General features: G+C 36.6%; 1 protein-coding gene across 5 annotated transcripts in view; it reads left to right on the forward strand.

Annotated features, from left to right (window-relative positions):
- Positions 1-19,159, forward strand: part of LOC109803372 (uncharacterized) — a 51,243-nt gene that overhangs the window by 28,821 nt on the left and 3,263 nt on the right. For all 5 annotated transcript variants that reach the window (XM_083071919.1, XM_020364913.3, XM_083071923.1 and 2 more), the window contains 12 exons: positions 7,797-7,879; positions 8,888-8,986; positions 9,100-9,215; positions 9,301-9,419; positions 12,143-12,213; positions 12,619-12,724; positions 16,703-16,842; positions 16,956-17,114; positions 17,192-17,295; positions 17,459-17,634; positions 18,381-18,570; positions 18,981-19,080. In XM_083071919.1, coding sequence (XP_082928045.1) covers positions 7,797-7,879; positions 8,888-8,986; positions 9,100-9,215; positions 9,301-9,419; positions 12,143-12,213; positions 12,619-12,724; positions 16,703-16,842; positions 16,956-17,114; positions 17,192-17,295; positions 17,459-17,634; positions 18,381-18,570; positions 18,981-19,080 — 1,463 coding nt within the window. The remainder of the gene's footprint in view (positions 1-7,796; positions 7,880-8,887; positions 8,987-9,099; positions 9,216-9,300; positions 9,420-12,142; positions 12,214-12,618; positions 12,725-16,702; positions 16,843-16,955; positions 17,115-17,191; positions 17,296-17,458; positions 17,635-18,380; positions 18,571-18,980; positions 19,081-19,159) is intronic.

Genomic DNA, 19,159 nt, shown 5'->3' on the forward strand with positions numbered 1-19,159 from the left:
CCCCAGATATCAATGTGAAGTAAGTCAAAAGATTTAGATGCATGAGAATGACTCAAAGGGAATGGGAGTTTCTTTTGCTTAGCATAATGACAGGTGTTACACGTAAAGTGTTTGTTACTATATAGACATGGGTAATATTGTTTCATAGAATGTAATTTTTCATATGGCAAGTGACCCATGCGAAAATGCCACAGATCTATGGATTGAATGCTACATTCAGGATTGCAGACAGTAGAACATATAGAAGGTTGAATGGCAGCAATGGTCATGGTGTAGAGTCCAACATTTACATCAACTGTACCAATCTTCTCTTTGGTTTTCAGATCCTGAATAACACAAGACGTGGAGCAAAAAATGAGTTGCACATCAAGAGAAGAAACCAACTTAGAAATGGAAATTAAATTGAATTTAAAATCTGGTATAAACAACACATCTGATAAGTAGAAAGTATCAGTGAACTTTACTAGACTGGAATGGGTGGCGAGTACTTGTTGACCTGTGGGTAGCTTGACGACAATAGGATTAATGGAACGATACGAAAAGAAATTTGAAAGGGAAGAAGATATATGATCAGTGGCTCCAGAGTCAATGACCCAAGAGGTGAGATTGTATGTGCTGACAGAGGTAGAAAAACAATTACCTGGGGATGGTGAGGGCTGTGTGGAACATGAAGAAACAGAACCAACATGATTTATATGTGAAGAAGGTGAAGCTGAGCTGCTATTGGTTGACTGTTGTATTAAACCCATCAAGATTTGATACTGCTGAGGAGTGAAGCGATAATCCTGGTTTGGAATAGCTTGCTGTTGATCACTGGCTTTACATTCACCAGTCACCGTGTTGTTTACAATGGAAGTCTTGCCAGTCGGGGATTTGTAACCTGGAGGAAACTCGTGTTTACGGTAGCATACATCTATAGTGTGTCCTTTTCTCCCACAGTGAATACAAATTTTACCAGACCGATTAGAGGCACCACGATTGCTTTTGTTGTCATGGTTAGAAGGAAAACCATGTTTACGATAGCATAGATTCTCCGTGTGTCCTGATTTACCACAGTGGGTACGTGTGAAAGATGAAGTAGTTGCATTGATTGCAACAATTTTTGTAACCGTATTGGCAACAAAATTAGACCCCAAAAGCTGGCGTTCCTGTTGAGCAACATAGGAGAAAATCTTAGAAATTGGAGGAATGGGGTCCATGAGGAGAACATGAGATCTGACATTGCTATATTGTTCATTTAATCCACGTAAGAATTGCATGGCTTGATCTTCTCGCTTCCTTTGAGCAATGGTGGGTAAAACATTGCAAGAACATTTGTGGGTACATGAACATGTAGAATCTGGCCTAAAATTTTCCAATTCGTCCCAAATAATCCTAAGTTTTGTGAAGAACTCAGTGACAGAAAGGTCTCCCTGTTGAAGGGAAGAAGCTTCATACTGCAAATCTGAAATACGAAGGAGGTCACCTTGAGAGTACCTTGATTTAAGATCATTCCAAATCTCATCAGCTTTGTCCATCCAAAGTATACTCTGACAAATAGAAGGAGAAACTGAATGTACAAGCCAAGAGACAACCATATTATTACATCGATGCCATGCGGAATAAGTAACATCAGACTTAGGCGGTTGTGGAGCATTCCCGTCCACAAATTCCATCTTGTTTTTGGCACTAAGAGTAGTAAGCATGGATCTACTCCATGAATGATAATTGCCTGAATCAAGAACAGGTGATACAAGCGCAGTGGCAGGATTCTCGCCAGGATGAAGATAGAGGAAACTGTGAAAAGGGGGTGTTGAATGAGTTTCGTCCTCCATAGCAATAGGAAGGAAAGAAATGAGATGAATGCGCAGCAGAGCTCTTCATTTGTTGTGGATTTCACAGTACTTTAGTTCTTCAAGAAGTTGTTTAATCCACACTGATTCACAAGTGGCCGAGGTCATTGCTGTATATTCAGCTTCCGCACTAGACTAGGCTACCACATTTTGGTTCTTGCTCTTCCAAGAGACAATGTTTCCTCATACAAACACAATATCTTGTAGTAGAACACCTATCAATAGGGGAAACTGCCTAATTCACATCACATTATCCAAAAATTTGGGTATTACCTTTATCCTCATAGAACATCCCCTATCTTGGAGTCTTTTTGATGTATCTAAGAATACGTATCACAACATTCCAATTAGCAACATAAGGAGCTTGCATGAACTGACTAACAACCCTAACTACAAAGGTAATGTTAAAACTCTAGTCATTGTGAGATAAATGAGTTTCCCAACAAGTCTTATATACCTTTATGGATTTGGAAAAGCTTCACCTTGATCTACCATTAATTTTTTATTTGGATCCATGGGACTATCGATGACACTACATTCGGCCATGCTTGTTCCCTTAAGAATAACCAAGGCATACTTTCTTTGAGAGATCACAATACATTCTCTTGATTGAGCTGCTTCAATGCCTAGACTTGAATCTGAATGATTTTCATGTTATTGAATTGATGGATACAATAAAATAAATAGGCATAAAACATAATCAATCCCTAAAGTTTAGGGATTTAGATAAAACTGACTAAGGAAACTAAACTAGAAATTAAGAGAAGATAAACTAGTATATCTAAACTATATCTTATAGAATTATCTTAACACTCCCCCTCAAGCTGGAGCATATATATCATATGCATCTAGCTTGTTACATATATATGTTATCCTAGGACCTCGTAAAGATTTAGTAAAGATATCTACAAGTTGATCCTTGGAGCAAACTGAGGAGGTCTTGATGATACCGGAGAGGATCTTTTCTCTGATGAAATGGCAATCAACCTCTATATGCTTTGTTGTCTCATAAAAAACTGGATTAGAGGAGAGGTATAAAGCTGACTGGTTATCACAAACTAGTTCCATATGACTAACCTTGCAAAACTGCAACTCTTGAATTAAGAATTTTAGCCACAAGAGCTCACATGTAGTGTGAACACGGTATTCTGCTTCTGTACTTGATCGTGCAACAACAGTTTGCTTTTTACTCTTCCATGAGACAAGATTACCACCCATGAAGACACAATAGCCTGATGTTGATCGTCTATCACTTGCATCACCTGCCCAATTTGCATCTGAATATCCAACAATGTCTGTATGTCCTTTATCATTGTAAACAAGTCCTTTTCCTGGAGATCTTTTGATGTATCTAAGGATTCGAACAACTGCAAGCCAATGACTCTCACAGGGAGAGTTAAGAAACTGACTTACAACACTTACAGGAAAAGATATATCAGGTCTGGTCATGGTGAGATAATTCAATTTTTCCACTAATCTCCGATATCTCCCTGGGTCAGGGTAAGGCCCCCCTTGATTAGGCATAAGCTTCACATTGGGATCCATGGGAGTGTCAACTGGCTTACAATCTGTAAGTCCGGTCTCTTCTAGAATATCAAGGGCATATTTTCTCTAAGAAATAGCAATACCGGACTTTGACTGAGCGACCTCAATCCCAAGAAAATAACGTAGGGGACCTAAATCCTTAGTTTGAAAGTGTTTAAATAAATGTTGCTTCAGAGCCTTGATGCCCTCCTGATCATCACCTGTAATCACAATATCATCTACATAAACAACAAGATAGATAAATCTATGTGTCGATGAGCGTCTAAAGAAGACAGAGTGGTCTGCCTCGCAGCGGATCATTCCAAATTCCTGTATAACTTTGCTAAACCGACCAAACCAAGCACGAGGTGATTGTTTGAGGCCATACAAGGACTTTTGTAATTTACATACAAGACCAGACCCCCCTTGAGCAACAAACCTAGGAGGTTGATCCATATAAATCTCCTCCTCCAAATCACCATGTAAGAAAGCATTTTTGATGTCTAATTGAAACAAAGGCCAATGCCTCATAGCAGCCATGGCTAGGAAGAGACGAACTGAGGCCATCTTCGCAACTGGAGAGAAAGTGTCGCTGTAATCCAAACCATATACTTGCGTGTATCCTTTAGCCACAAGACGAGCTTTCAATCTATCCACTTGTCCATCAGGGCCCACTTTAACATTAAATACCCACCGACAACCAACAACGGATTTTCCAGGTGGAGGTGGGACAAGTACCCAAGTGTGGTTGGAGTCTAAAGCTGTCATCTCATCAATCATTGGTTGTCGCCATCCTGGATGGGTTAAGGCCTCCTGTACTGTCTTGGAAATGGTAATAGAGGAAATAGCAGAGACAAAAGCATAATAGGTAGGAGACAAACGATGATATGAAAGAAAGTTATAAATAGGATGAGGATTACAAGTAGAACGACTACCTTTACGGAGAGCAATGGGCAAGTCAACTAAGGTAGGTGGGGCCGGAGTAGGTGAGGAGACTGAAGCAGGAGTAGAATCACATGGCTCAATTGTAGAATCATTGGGAGGAACAACAGTATGTGATCGACGCTCATAGGTTATCCCAAATCAGTGTAGAGGATTGTGAGACCCTGGTAGTGTGGGAGGATCTGGTGCCTCTAAAGTAGAAGGTGTGGTGGGAGGCACACTATGATCAAAATGAGGAATAGGCAATACCTGAGAGAGGAAATCTGAGTCAACCGGAGAGACATCTGTGACAATAAAATATGGTGTATCTTCAAAGAAAGTGATATTTGCACTGGTGTAAAATCGATGAGTAGCAGGAGAGTAACAACGGTACCCTTTTTGGACACGGGAGTATCCTAAGAACACACATTTGATGGCCCGAGCAGACAACTTATCACGTCCTGAGAAAAGATCATGGACAAAACAAGTACAACCAAAGACACGAGGATGAACAGAGTAAAGGGGATCCAATGGGTATAATAGGGAATGAGGTACTTGATCATTCAAGACAAACGATGGCATTCGATTTATTAGATACCCTGCAGTGAGGACAACATCGCCCCACAACTTTGGGGGTGCATTGGCATTCAATAAAAGAGTACGAGCAGTGTCCACAATATGTCTATGTTTTCGCTCAGTTACACCATTTTGTTGAGGTGTATGAGGGCAACTAGATTGATGTAGAATGCCATGAGAAGCCATAAATGATTTGAAGCAATCTGAAAAATATTCTTTAGCATTATCGCTTCGTAAAATTCGAATTACTTTGCCAAATTGAGTTTTGATCTCCGAATAGAAACTTAGGAAAAATTGAATAACTCAGAACGATTTTTCATCAAAAATATCCAAGTACATCTAGAAAAATCATCAATAAAGGTGACGTAATACCTATGCCCCAAAAGAGAAGGAACACGACTAGGACCCCAAACATCAGAATGAATAACATCAAAAGGAGACATAGCTCTACTATTAACACTATTAGGAAAAGAAGCTCTACCATGCTTTCCTAATTGACACGACTCACACTCTAAAGACTCTAACCGTGAGAGATGAGGTACCATTTTCTTTAATTTATTCAAGCTTGGATGACCCGGGCGATGGTGGATTAAACCAGGAGACTAAACTGACTAAGGAAACTAAACTAGAAATTAGGAGAGGATAAACTAGTATATCTAAACTATATCTTATAGAATTATCTTAACACCTAGGAAGTACGGGTGCCAAGATCTTTGGTTTGAAAATGACTAAATAAGTGTTTTTTCAACTGTAAAATTTTAATAGCATCATTTCTTTTGATGACTATGTCATCAACATAGACTACAAGGTAAACATATTTTCTAGGAAAAATGTGACAAATAACTGAATGTTAACTTCACTTCACTTCATCCCAAAATTCTAAACAATTTGACTAAACTTCCCAAACCTAGCTCTTAGTGACTATTTAAGCCCATAGAGGGATTGTTGTAATTTGCAAACTAACCCAGACTCCCCTAAGCAACAAACCCAAGAGGTTGGCTGATGAAGAAACATATTTTTAACATTAGCTAATGGAGAGGCCAATGTTGTATGACAACCATGGCAACAAGAAGACAAATGGTAGTGATTTTGGCCACAAGAGAAAAGTATCATCGTAGGCAACGGTTTAGGGACTGGGTCTTTGATCCAGATGACAGGAGGTCCACCTCTGGCTCATGTATCTTCTTAGGACCCCATGTCATATATTGGTGGTCAAAGAAGCATACTATTGTAGCCCGTTCAATGACAGATGTTGAATACAAAAGTTTAGTACCCACAACTATTGAAACCCTATGGATACAATCTCTTTTACAAGAGTTGCATGTAAACACCATTCTCTTATATTATTTTGTGACAACGTAAGTACAGTTGCCTTGTCTCACAACCCTATCCTCCATGTAAGAACCAAACACATGGAGTTAGATGTTTTCTTCCTCAGAGAGAAAGTCATTAACAACAATCTTAAGGTTCTACACATCCCATCTAACAAACAATGTGCAAATATATTAATCAAAGATTTATCTCTTACTCGGTTTCAGTATCTCCGAGACAAGCTGAATGTGTTCTTCAATCCTAATTAGCCACCTTTAGCCTGAGGGGGAAATATTAGAATAGAATGAATAAATGTACTCTTTTTTGCTTTCATTAGTTGTGTAGGTACACGTTCCTTCTAGGAGACCTACTGCAATGTAACTTACTATTTTGTTAGAAGTTAGTTACAGATTCTGATTATGTTAGTTGGATTTGTTGCCTATATATACTAGGCTGATTGTATTTCATACTCAGGATTCAAAATATACTTAGCATACAAAATTCTTCTTTCTCTCTCTCTCTAACTTAGAATCGCATTAAAACAGGAGTGGAAAGACGAAAAAGCTCTTGAAACAGGGTCTAAAAGGCCAACAAGACTCCTAGAAAAGGCTCACTTTCACTTCGGTCACCAGGTGGTGGCGCGTGTACTTTGCCATGTAAAGAGGCAATGTGTGGAGGAGCATGCAAAGGGTTTAGTCGCCACAACCACTTGGGTTGAGCGTCATGTGACAGGGCGTACTAGATTCAATGGTCGCCGGAGATATTGACAATGACATAAATTGATGGTGGCGAGAGGGTGCTAGATTGTGACAAGCAAAGTAGGTTTGGACCTGCTGTGGTACTAACTTGAGATTAAGGGTTAATGAAAAATGCTTGAGTGGGTTACATATATCCAAAATAATAATAATTTTAGGAGGGGAATAAAGTAAGCCCACTATCCAAAGAAGAGAGAAAGGACGAAAAAGCTCTTGAAATTGGGTTTTAGAGGGGCCGACAAGACTCATGGGGAAGGCACACTTTCACTTTGGTCACCAGAGGGTGGTGCCTGAGTTACACGTGCCTGACTTTGTCATGTAAAGAGGCAATGTGTGGAGAAGCATGCAGAGGGTTTAGTCTCTGCAACCACTTGGGTTGAGTATCACATGACAGGGTATACTAGATCTGGTGGTCGCCAGAGATATTGGCAGCAACGGAAATTGATGGTGGCAGGAGGGCGCTAGACTTTGATAGGCAAAGATGGATGAGACATGCTCTAATACCAACTTGAGATTAAGGGTTAAAGAAAAATGCTTGAGTGGGTTACATATATGCAAAATAATAATCATTACAAGTTTACATAGAGAGAGAAAAGGTGAAATCCTAAAGTCTGAATATAATAAAAAAACACAACTTTATAAAAGCTAAGCAACAGATAATAAAACAGCTTTTCTAACACTCATGATGTAGAAAACTAACTGATGTTCCACCGTCTATCTTTAAAATTAACACCACATTTACCTTTCCATAGCAGGAATGCTTTTTTCAAATTTTTATTACTTCTAATCTACTTCCACAGTTGATGTTTGATGTTCCTGTTCATTTCTTCTCCTTTTACTCAGGATCCCTTGTTAAGTACTTAATATTGTTTTGCAGCTCTTACTAAGATACAGCGACCGTTGTATGTAAAGCATCCAATGATGAAATTTTCATGGACAAGAACTGAGGACAGTGATATTGTAAGTATTTTATTTCCTTGTATGGTGAAAGCATATATGTTCTTTAATGTGTTTTTTTGCATGATATGTGGTCTTCAAATCTTTCACATGATTGGATGACCTTATGATAGACGTATACCAAATCTATTGTATTTCACTATCTTGCCCTACCTCTTGCATCAGAATTTCCTATTGCACTATCTATTGAAATTTCCAAGTGATCATCTGATGGCTCATCTGGTTGCCAAAGATGCCTTTCCCCTATGACCAACATTGTTCTACTCTTCCTCTCCATGGCTAACTATTTATCACTGGGCTCTTTATCAGCTACACCAAAAGTTATATTTTGTTTGGTAAACTACTTTTAGGAGTTAGGACAGAAGGAAAGTGGAAATTAGCTAGGAAGGGTTAGAACAGTTAGTTTTAGGTGATCAATTACATAAGGGTTAATGGTGTTTATAGTCCCTGAAAATTTTCCAAATTTTGGTTTTGGCATGACTTAAAATTAATAGTTTTTGTCCCTGTATTTTTTTCAAATACCCAAATTTAAGTCCTTAAGGCTTACACTTTTTTCCTTTTATACAGATACAGAAGTTTGGGAATTTCAAAAAATGAAAAAATATAGGGAATAAAACCAATGTGTTGAAAGTTTTGAGGACAAAACCAAAATTTAGAAAATTTTCGAAGAATAAAAGCGCCATTAACTCATTAGATAAATAGGGGAATGAAGGTGGTAGGGTCTGGTGAAAGAGTTATAAATTGTAAAGAGAAATCCTCTCAGCACATGGGTTTATTTTTTACAAATCAGAGTCATAATCCCTCTGTTCTCTTTTAGTCTTTTATAATATATTTCTTTTTCTTATTCATTTTTGTACAAGTCTTGCTAAAGCGGAACTTCCAGCATTTCTATTGTAGTTGTCCTGCTCAGTGCTCATTTATGTTTTGGCTCTGGTCTCTTTTCTGGGTTTTATGTAGGCAGTGTAAATATTTATGAAACGTTTGCTCTTTTGTTTTGACTACGAAATGCAGATGGAATGGTATAATATTTGGCTTGATGCACTAAATAATTTTGGGAGGTTGTATCAAGGGAGAGATGCATCTGAGATAATTGAGATCAAAGCTTTAAAGGTATCTAATCATCAGATAAGTTTCCACTCCACATAAAAGAAAGTAGGTTTAGTTACAAATTTTTGCCCTACATATTTTTCCTGAAATTTTGTAAATTTCCCCTGTATTTCTAGTTACTAAAAGGGAAGGATCAAGACCTAAAGCTACATCTGGAAAAAGTATTAAAGTCTGGAGACTACAGTGGTTTTCAAGCAGAATGTCTCACAGACACATGGATTGGAAAGGACAGGTTCAGTTTTGCTTGCTTCACATAATGCCAATTTTTCAGCCATATGCATCTCTTCCTGTTTACATTCATTAGTGTTTTGTACCAGATGGGCATTTATTGATTTAAGTGCAGGTCCCTTCTCATGGGGACCTGCTGTTGGTGGAGAAGGTGTTCGTACAGAAGCAAGTTTACCAAGTGTTGAAAAGACGATTGGTTCAGCTTCAGGTAGTAATGATGTTTTTAATTGTGTGTGCATAATGTATACAGCCGTAAATCATACTTTTGATAATCACAGCTAAAAAGCCAAAGCTTGCAACTAACTACCTATATATATAAAAGAAAATGTATAAGAGGATATATACAAATTTTGCTTTCTCGTATATGTATAATCCAAGAGATCCAGAAATAAAGATGCAAGACTGATTAACTAAAGAAACATCAGCAGTTCAATTAAAATAAACATTGGCAATGACAATATTTCACCTGGAATTATAAAATTATGTATTTTATAAGGCTTCACTCTAAACAAGTTAGAAAGCGATTACTAAAATCGGAAGCTACTTGTCCAGTACCCAACACTTTACCTCAAGGTGCTAGCTACAAGTACCATCTTAAGCATGACTCATTGGATTCCAATTGATTAAAACTGTTGCGAGAACCCTTGGGGAAAGCCCTTTATGTGTTAATGAGTAGAGAACTTGAGAATAAGTTTGTACAAGAAGATAATCTTTATTAATATGAATTTTTTGTAATTGATACAATGAGAAAGTTAGTACAGAGAGGTATTCATATGAGTAAGCATGGATTAACAGAAAGCCTAACTGAATTATCTGGACTGGTTATCAATTCAGTAAAGGCATTGGATAGTGTGTCACTGATTGATCTGCATGAATTCATATGTAATTAAATATATAAATATAATTTTAAATTTAATATATGCTATAAAAATTATTTAAGTCGTGTACATTTTAATTAAGCGCACTGGTTTAGTGGTCACTGAGGTTTCAAACATACAGAGAATAGAGATACGTGAGTTCATAATCCCACATCCCTAAAAAGTTTCATTTTTTTGAATTTTAGTAGACTTGCCATCCTGTGTTGGGTGGCATGCAAGGGCTGTGGGATAGCTTGAACAATTGCACTTCACATGGGCAAGCAGCAGACATTGGAATTGGAAAGCACGCATGGGACAGCAAGTAGTGGGATTTCATATGTTTAAAATAAAAAATAAAAAAACAGATTAACTGGTCCAGAGTTGTAGCTCACAGATACACTGGTTCATTCAGCAAGCTGACTGGTAAAACACTGATCTGGACACAGCTGTCCATGTGACAGCTATGCAATTAACCTAACAAACTAACCACCAACCAGAGACAGGAAGACAACTGCTCTTAATACATCATTCACAAAAGCCTGACTAAATTTTACACTATTGCTCTTATAAGTAAAAGATAACGGCTGGACTGCATTGTATAATGTGCAGTTCAAAGTTACAGCTGTCGGAAACTTTTAGTTAGTATAAGGTCGTCCATCTTCTCTTTTATGAAGTTCTTATGAATCTCTATGTGTTTTGTTCTATCATGTTAAACTGGGTTATGAGCAATGCTAATAGCCAAGTTGTTATCACAAAACAACTTCATAGGATCCCCATATTTAACTTTGAGGTCATCAAAAATAATTTTCATCCACACTCCCTAACATATGCCCTGGGCCATTAACTACATTCTACTTCTTGTTTCTCCATGTTACCAGGTTCCCACCAAGAAACATGCAATATTCGAAAATGGATCTTCTGTCTGACTAATCCTGTTTAGTTAGCATCAAATGTATATTTCCATGGATAATGGACCTTCTGATTTAAATAATAGTCCTTCCCTGGAGTTGCCTTTAGACACTAAAGTATCCTTTCAATTGCTTGAAGGTGTTTCTCGTAGGAGTCATGCATAAATTGGTTGAACACACTAATGACATAATCCTGTATAGTGATTTGAAGGACTTACTCATGGAACGAAAGAGGGCCTGGAAACAATTTACTTGCTCCTTGATGAAAATTCAAATATCCTAGTGAATACGGATGCATGAACTGGCGATGAAAAGTGTTGATGAACAGTATTGAATGAATGATGTGCGGTGAACAACTAGTCTCGTAGCGATGATGGTGACAGACAATAACATTGGTATTAAGCAGCAAAAACAGAACTCTCAAGATCTAGAGCTCTAATACTAAATTGGAAAAAAAAAGGAAACTACATATTAATTGTGTACTTGTTACATTTCCTAATCTCCCTTTTTATAAGGCAAGTGACTATGCTTAAAAAGGAAGTAACAATAATAAATAGGAAAACAAATATATGAAGATATTTAGAGTTGTTTTTTATCTCCTAAATATCTATTATTTTTACAATAGTTACTATTTATGCATACGTTCTCAAGCTCGCGCATGTAAATAACATGCACTTAGTTTTTTATAGTCTAGCTAAATGGATAACTTCTACACAATGGATAAGGCTACTTATCAGGCACTATCTAGTTAATGTAAGATAAGGGGTACCTAAGTTTTATAAGTTCTTATCAGGCACTATCTAGTTCATGTAAGACTTGGGTTCTTCCCAATACACCCCCTCATCGTTTGCATTATTGGGCTTAATGTGTGGAATTGTGGATAATATGGTGGGTGATATTCTAATAGATCTAGGATAGGCTCTAAAACTATCTTAGATTTTAAGGCCCGAGCTTTATAAGCTTGTTATTAGGAACTATTGGGACTTGGGTTTTCTGATTTTCTTCCCAATTGTGATAAAGAAAAAGAAAAATATGGTCAACCTCTTTGATATAGTATGTTATCTTATAAATTTGAATCCTATTTATTCAGTTCATCATGCATAGTTAACTCAGGATGCCATGTTATATTTCACACGCATTTTGATCCTTTTCTTTGTTGATTGCAGAAATTTCTGAACAAGAAGCTGAAGATCGACTGCAAGATGCTATTCAGGAGAAATTTGCTGTATTTGGTGATGTATGTATCATATGTCAGATCTAACAATAGTTGCATATTCCATTTGATTTCCTAAGAACAAGGTTCCAAAGAGTTGTAGAAAATTGTAAATTGTAAATACTTGTCAGAATCCTATCTCATACACTGCTGATACTGAAAACAAAAGAGGCAAGAAAGTTTTTGTGGTTTAACTGAAATGATTGAGGATGAGAAAAAAGAGTTGTGATCGCAATAAAGAACACTTCGATGTTATGCTTATCTGAAGCTGATAGTAATTTTATTTAGTGTTTTTAGACTTCAATATCATTGGAAATTGGAATGTTAATTACAATGTTGAGAGGAATGTAGGCATCCAACATGTTTAACAAATGTCCTCCTTTCTATTGGAGTCTCAAAGTGGGTCAATTGTTACTTTCAATGTTGCAGAAAGAACACCAGGCCATTGATATTCTTTTAGCTGAGATTGATATATATGAGCTTTTTGCTTTTAAACATTGCAAGGGAAGGAAAGTCAAGCTTGCTCTTTGTGAAGGTAAATCTTATTTTGTAGCTTTTGGACTTTATTTTCTAAATTGAACTTTAAATATGTCTAATCCCTTTTCATTTCAGTAAAATAAAAAATAAAAAAATCCTTGAATTTCCTATAAAATCTTGCTTTGTGAACATGTGGGCTAGGAAATGATAATTACAACTCAGGATACAAACACTATGCGTCATTGACACTATGATGCAGCAAACCTTGAAAGTTACATGACCCAACATGGTTCGAAAATAATATATGTACTTTTGTAGTTTATATATTGAGACCAATATAAACACAAATCTTAAAGATATATTTAAGATGTAAACAAAAATGCAAATCTTCTCTTCCCTTATTAGAGTTGAAAGAGAGAATATTATCAATTTGTATCATACTCATTACATTCTTCTCTTCCCCTATTATAAAGATACATTTGTCCCTAAAACAGGTAACTATGAAAATACTTAAATATGAATAATTTCTTATTATTCTGAATTGATGGGTACAATCAAATAAATAGACAATTAACATAAACAATCCCTAAAGTTTAGGGATTAAGATAAACTATAAATTAGGAAAAGATAAACTAATATATCTAAACTATATCTTAGAATATCTTAACAAAAATAAATAAATATAAAAGAAATAAAAAAAGATCATATCAAATCTCCTAAGATATTTTTGTTTACAACACTCCCCCTCAAGTTGTTAATGAATATCAATCATTCCCAACTTGCCTATCAACTCTTGAAATCTGCTAGTAGGTAGTCCCTTAGTGAATACATCTACCACTTGAAGTCTTGTAGGGACATGAGTTGTAACAATAAGACCACTATCCAACTTCTCTTTAATGAAATGTTTGTCAATCTCAATATGCTTGGTCTTGTCATGTTGAACCAGCTTATGAGCAATGTTGATGGCTGACTTGTCACAAAACAACTTGATAGGTAGCTCAATTTGAATTCTAAGGTCATCAAGAATAATCTTCAACCATAGCCCTTCACATATGTCATGTGCCAAGGCTCGAAATTCAGCAATTGCACTAGGCCGAGTAACTACAATCTGTTTTACTCCTCCAAGTCACAAAATTTCCCCCTAAGAACATGCGATATCCAGAAGTAGATCTCTTATCTGCGACCGACCTTGTGTAGTCTGCATCAGTATATATTTCCATAGACATGGTGTCTCCTCTTTTGAATAGTAATCCCTTCCCTGGACTTGATTTCAAGTACTGAAGGATCCTGTCAACTGTCTGCATTTGCCTTTCACAAGATTCATGCATGAATTGACTAACAACACTCACAACATAAACAATGTTTGGTCTAGTGTGTGATAGATAAATTAGTTTCCCTACAAATTTTTTACATTGATGTTTTTCCACTGGTGGACTTTCTTCTCTTCCAATTCCGTGATTTTGTTTAATTGGAACTCTCGAGGTTTCGCACCCCAACTTTTTTGTTTCTTTAAGATGATCAAGGACATTTTCTTTAACAGATAAATATGCCCTTCTTAGAATAAGCGACTTCAATTCCCAAGAAATACTTTAATCTTCCCAAGTCTTTCATCTTAAACTATGTTGCCAATTTTTTCTTCTTCATCACCTGCAATGATCATGTCGTCTAAATAGACTAAAAGTATTGTCAATTTACCATTAGGGGAATGTTTTATAAACAAAGTATGATCCCTTTGACTTTATTTATATCCCAAAGAAATCATTGTCTGGGTAAATCTCCCAAACCATGCTCGTGGAGATTTCCACAGTCCATACAAGGCCTTTTTTAATCTACATACTTTATTTTCTTTCGTTGAAACCCCAAATCCAGGGGAGATTTCCATGTAAACTTCTTCTAAATTTCCATGCAAGAAAGTATTCTTTACATCAAATTGTTGTAAGTCCCAACCAAAATGAGTTGCAATGGAAAGTATAACTCATACTGTATTTATCTTTGTCACTGGTGCAAATGTCTCCTCATAGTCTATCCCATAAGTCTGTGTGCACCCTTTGCTACCAATCTTTGTATCTTTCTATTGTCCCATTAGTTATGTGCTTTACTGTGAATATTCATTTGCATCCTACATCCTTCTTGTCTCTAGGTCTGTCTACAATCTCCCATGTTGAGTTATTTTCCAATGTCTTCATTTCTTCTTTTATGGATAGAACCCATTGTTCTTCTCTCATAGTTTCTTGGACTGAAGTTGGGATATCTACTAAATCAATGGTAGCTATAAAACTTTGATGTTAAGCAAACAAGTTGTTAGTACAAACATTGTGAAACAGGATATTTAACATAAGATCTTTTCCTTTTCCTCAAAGCAATAGGAATATGAGTATCATCATTAACACTTACTACCTCCAAATTACCTTCAGGATCACTTACCTCTGAGTTAGATGATTCCTCTTGCTGTGGAACTAAGGTGGATTGTTTCTTCCTTTGATATTTTATGCCAAAGAACTTATCTTCCTCTTCTTCATTTTGGACATCCTGTAGAGACAAAAATGGTAATAACTCTAAGAAAGACTTGTCTTCAGGCTCCAAATTTTTCTTCTCTTGAAGCCAAGGACAGACAAAGAAGGACTCATTTTCATTGAAGGTAACATCCATGGAAACAAATTATTTACGACTTTGAGGATGATAACATTTGTACCCCTTTTTATTTGAAGGGTAACCAACAAAGACACATTTGATTGCTCTCGGATCTAGTTTACCTCTATGAGGACAATGTGAATGGACATAAGCAACACAACCAAAAACATGACAAGGTAAAGTTGACATCAATGTGGAAGAAGGAACCAATGATTGTAACAATTCAATAGAGCTAACACCATTAAGGATTCAAGTGGGTAAGTTGTTTATGAGATAGGTAGAGGTTAGGACAACTCCCCAGAAAGTGTTAGGAACAAACATTTGGAAGAGTAAGGCTCTGGTAACTTCTAAGAGATGACGATTTTTCCTTTCTACAACCCCATTTTGTTGAGGGGTATTAACAATGAATTAAATCAAATGGGAAAGAACTCTTATTACCACTAATTGGAAAAGAAGAACGATGGTGTTTAGACAATCGACAAACATCACTATTGAATGATTCAATAGAAATTTTTGTAAAAAAAATGTGGAAACAAGGATTTAATAAGACTAAAAGGAGGATGTCCAAGCCTCTTATGTTGAAGCCATATTTAAGAGGTGGCCCAAGTATCAATTTTTGCATGGTGACTTAAGGTTGATTCCATGTTCTTATCACCATTCCCTTTTCGTCGGAGACGTGGGTGTGTGGCCTACACGCACTGGGAAGAAGAGATGGATTCTAGCGGTATGTGAGGAGGTTGTTGACCATGCAACTCACGACATTGTGATCGTACGATGATGGGCACTCCTTTTTGTCTTACAGCTGACATCAACGACGGTGATGGTGGTGACGGCGGCGGCAATGCTGGCAACGACAACGAAGGTGGTAGCGTCTTAGTTTTTTTTTTAGAGCAGCGAAAATAGAGCTCCCAAGATCGGGAGCTCTGATACTAAATGTTGAAAGAGAGATTATTATTAATTTGTATTGTACTCATTACATTCCTCTCTTCCCCTATTATAGGGATACATTTGTCCCTAAAATAGGTAACTATGTAAATAAATAAATATAAAAGAAATAAGAAAAGATTATATCAAATCTCCTAAGATATTTTTATTCACAACATTTAGTATAATAATTCAACAAGTATTAGTTAAAATTGAACATGTGTGACACCAATATGGTAATCATCTGTGCTTCCCTGCTAGTGAGATGTTCTCATCAATCTTTTCATATATATATATATATGTGTGTGTGTGTGTGTGTGTGTGTGTGTGTGTTTGTGTGTGCAGTTCTCTCTCTCTCTATCTCTCTCTCTCTCTCTTGTCTAACTATCAAAAGTTGTAGATTTCACAACATAGTGTTAGTGGGTTTTAAATTCATGTTATTGTAGTTTTTCGTACATCTTGTAACACATGATGATTTCAGAACTTGATGAGAGGATGCGGGATTTGAGAAATGAGCTGCAGTCATTTGAAGGTGAAGAATATGATGAAAGTCACAAGAAAAAGGCCTTAGAAGCTTTGAAACGGATGGAGGGCTGGAATCTATTCAGTGACACATATGAGGTCTCAGCCAATTGAGCTTTGTTAATTTAGTATTATTACGCTATCTTTTTTGTGGTTTAAAGTTGTGTTTGGACCTCAGTATTAGCTTCATTCATGGAATTGTTCCTGTGCAGGAGTTCCAAAATTACACAGTTGCACGTGATTCTTTTCTTGCACATCTAGGTGCAACACTGTGGGGATCTATGAGACATATCGTGTCACCTTCGATTGCTGATGGTGCCTTCCATTATTATGAGAAGATATCCTTTCAGTTGTTTTTCATGACTCAGGAGGTAAGATGTGTGTTCTATCATTTGAAAAGGCTTGCAACAGTGGAATATTGATGTTGCCCATGTAATAATTTTTGCAGAAAGTTAGGCACATTAAACAGCTTCCTGTGGATATGAAGGCTATAATGGATGGGCTTTCCTCATTGATGGTTCCTTCTCAGAAATCAATGTTCAGTCCACACCTGTATGCAGCCATTAATTTTTAGTTCTTCCCTTTCCTTTGCTAACCTATATAGGCATTTGGTTGGTGAAATATATTTTTAGCACAATGCTATGTACCTGATTTATCGTGTTCCTTTAAAATTGTGCATTTTCCTATTTTTCTTCTTACATAACTACGGTTTTAGGTTGCCTCTGTCGGAGGATCCTGCCCTAGCAATGGCCTTTGCAGTTGCACGACGAGCAGCTGCTGTGCCATTACTGCTTGTCAATGGAACCTACCGAAAGACAGTTCGTACGTATCTTGATTCTTCTATTCTGCAGTATCAATTGCAAAGGCTGAATAAGCATGGTTCTCTTAAAGGTCTTTCTTATATCCTTAAACCCTTGTGTTTCAGAGTTTCATTTGTATGTCCATGGAAAAAAACAAGAATAGATTGGGCAATCTTCTTGAATTTGAAGAAAATAGGGAGGAAATGAAAAGAAAATGTATTTTGTCCATTGATACGTGCATATGCTCCCCATTCTATTTTCATCCATCCCACTATTTTATTCTAAGCAAATTTGATGGAATTAGACAGTTAGAGAATTAGAGATGAGATTAGGATGACCTTTGCACACAGCCTAGAATATACTCGACATTATGAATTAGTTGCTGAAAAGCAAGTATGGCATACCTTATTTGGGATGAATGTAGCATTAGTCCTAAATATTTCATTAGTTTGCTTGTATCTTCGGCACTTGGTAGCTTGGAGGTTCAAGTTCTCGTGTTTGCTTTGCCAAGTGACCAAAAGTCTGTAGCATCTAGCATGCACTATTTGTAATGAATTGGGAGTCATGGGTTGGTGCAGCTACTGTTGTATATTAATTGGGGTTTGTCTTATAGTATCTGGGGTATAATAATGTGCGTAACATATTGTGAAATATTAGGGATTAACAAGGACTTTCTGCAACTAGCATGTAGGGATTGACTATTTTTTTGGGCATAGTTTGAAGACGATTTCTTTTATTTTCTTTTCACTGGAATTTTGAAATGTTTTTTTTTTTGTTTTTCTTTTATCTTGATATTCTGGTAATTGACAAATATAATAATACTTATGAACAATGCAGGTAGGCATGCGCATTCCAGGTCTGTGCTAGAGGTTCCAGTCTTTTGGTTCATTTACAATGAACCGCTTTTACTAGACAAATATTTTCAGGCAAAAGCACTGTCTGACATGATTATTGTCGTTCAGTCAGAGCCCTCTTCCTGGGAAAGCCATCTACATTGTAATGGGCATTCACTTCTACTGAACTTGAGGTAAGATTCAGAAACCTACCTCAACTTTTTAAAATGGCTTATTCATCTATCTTGCAAAGCAGTTTTTTTAATTTTTGAGGTAATTTGTTGATGATGGAGCAAAATATTAAAGATGTTAAGAAATGTGTGATCATCTTAATCATAGGCCTTACATTTTCGATTTTTATGTCAAAGCATTGTATTTTATTGATTTGACCAAGGAAGGGGAAGAAGTGAACTTCTCTATAAATTTATGTTGTGTTAAGTCCTGTTGTGCTACAGTATTATTATTCATGAAATAATTGTGCAGAAGTTGTTCATCGATCAATAAAACTTTATTTGAACAATTGTGATAATACCTTTATTTATTGTACAAAAATCCACTCATTAGTTCTTTCATGATTCATCCTTAATCTGAGCAATAAATAAAGGCAGCCTATAAAAGCTGCTGTTGCTGCCACTGCTGAGCATCTTGCTGGTTTGCTTCCCCTTCATCTTGTCTATGGTCAGGCCCATGAGACTGCAATTGAGGTACATTTTATGTCCAATTATTGGACTCCAATCTATTTCTCTGATGCATATAGTGTTTTAGTGTTTTAGGTTTAATCTG

The sequence above is a fragment of the Cajanus cajan genome, chromosome 1, assembly GCF_000230855.2.
Source record: "Cajanus cajan strain Asha chromosome 1, NIPB_CcT2T_4, whole genome shotgun sequence".
Classification (NCBI taxonomy): Eukaryota; Viridiplantae; Streptophyta; class Magnoliopsida; order Fabales; family Fabaceae; genus Cajanus; species Cajanus cajan.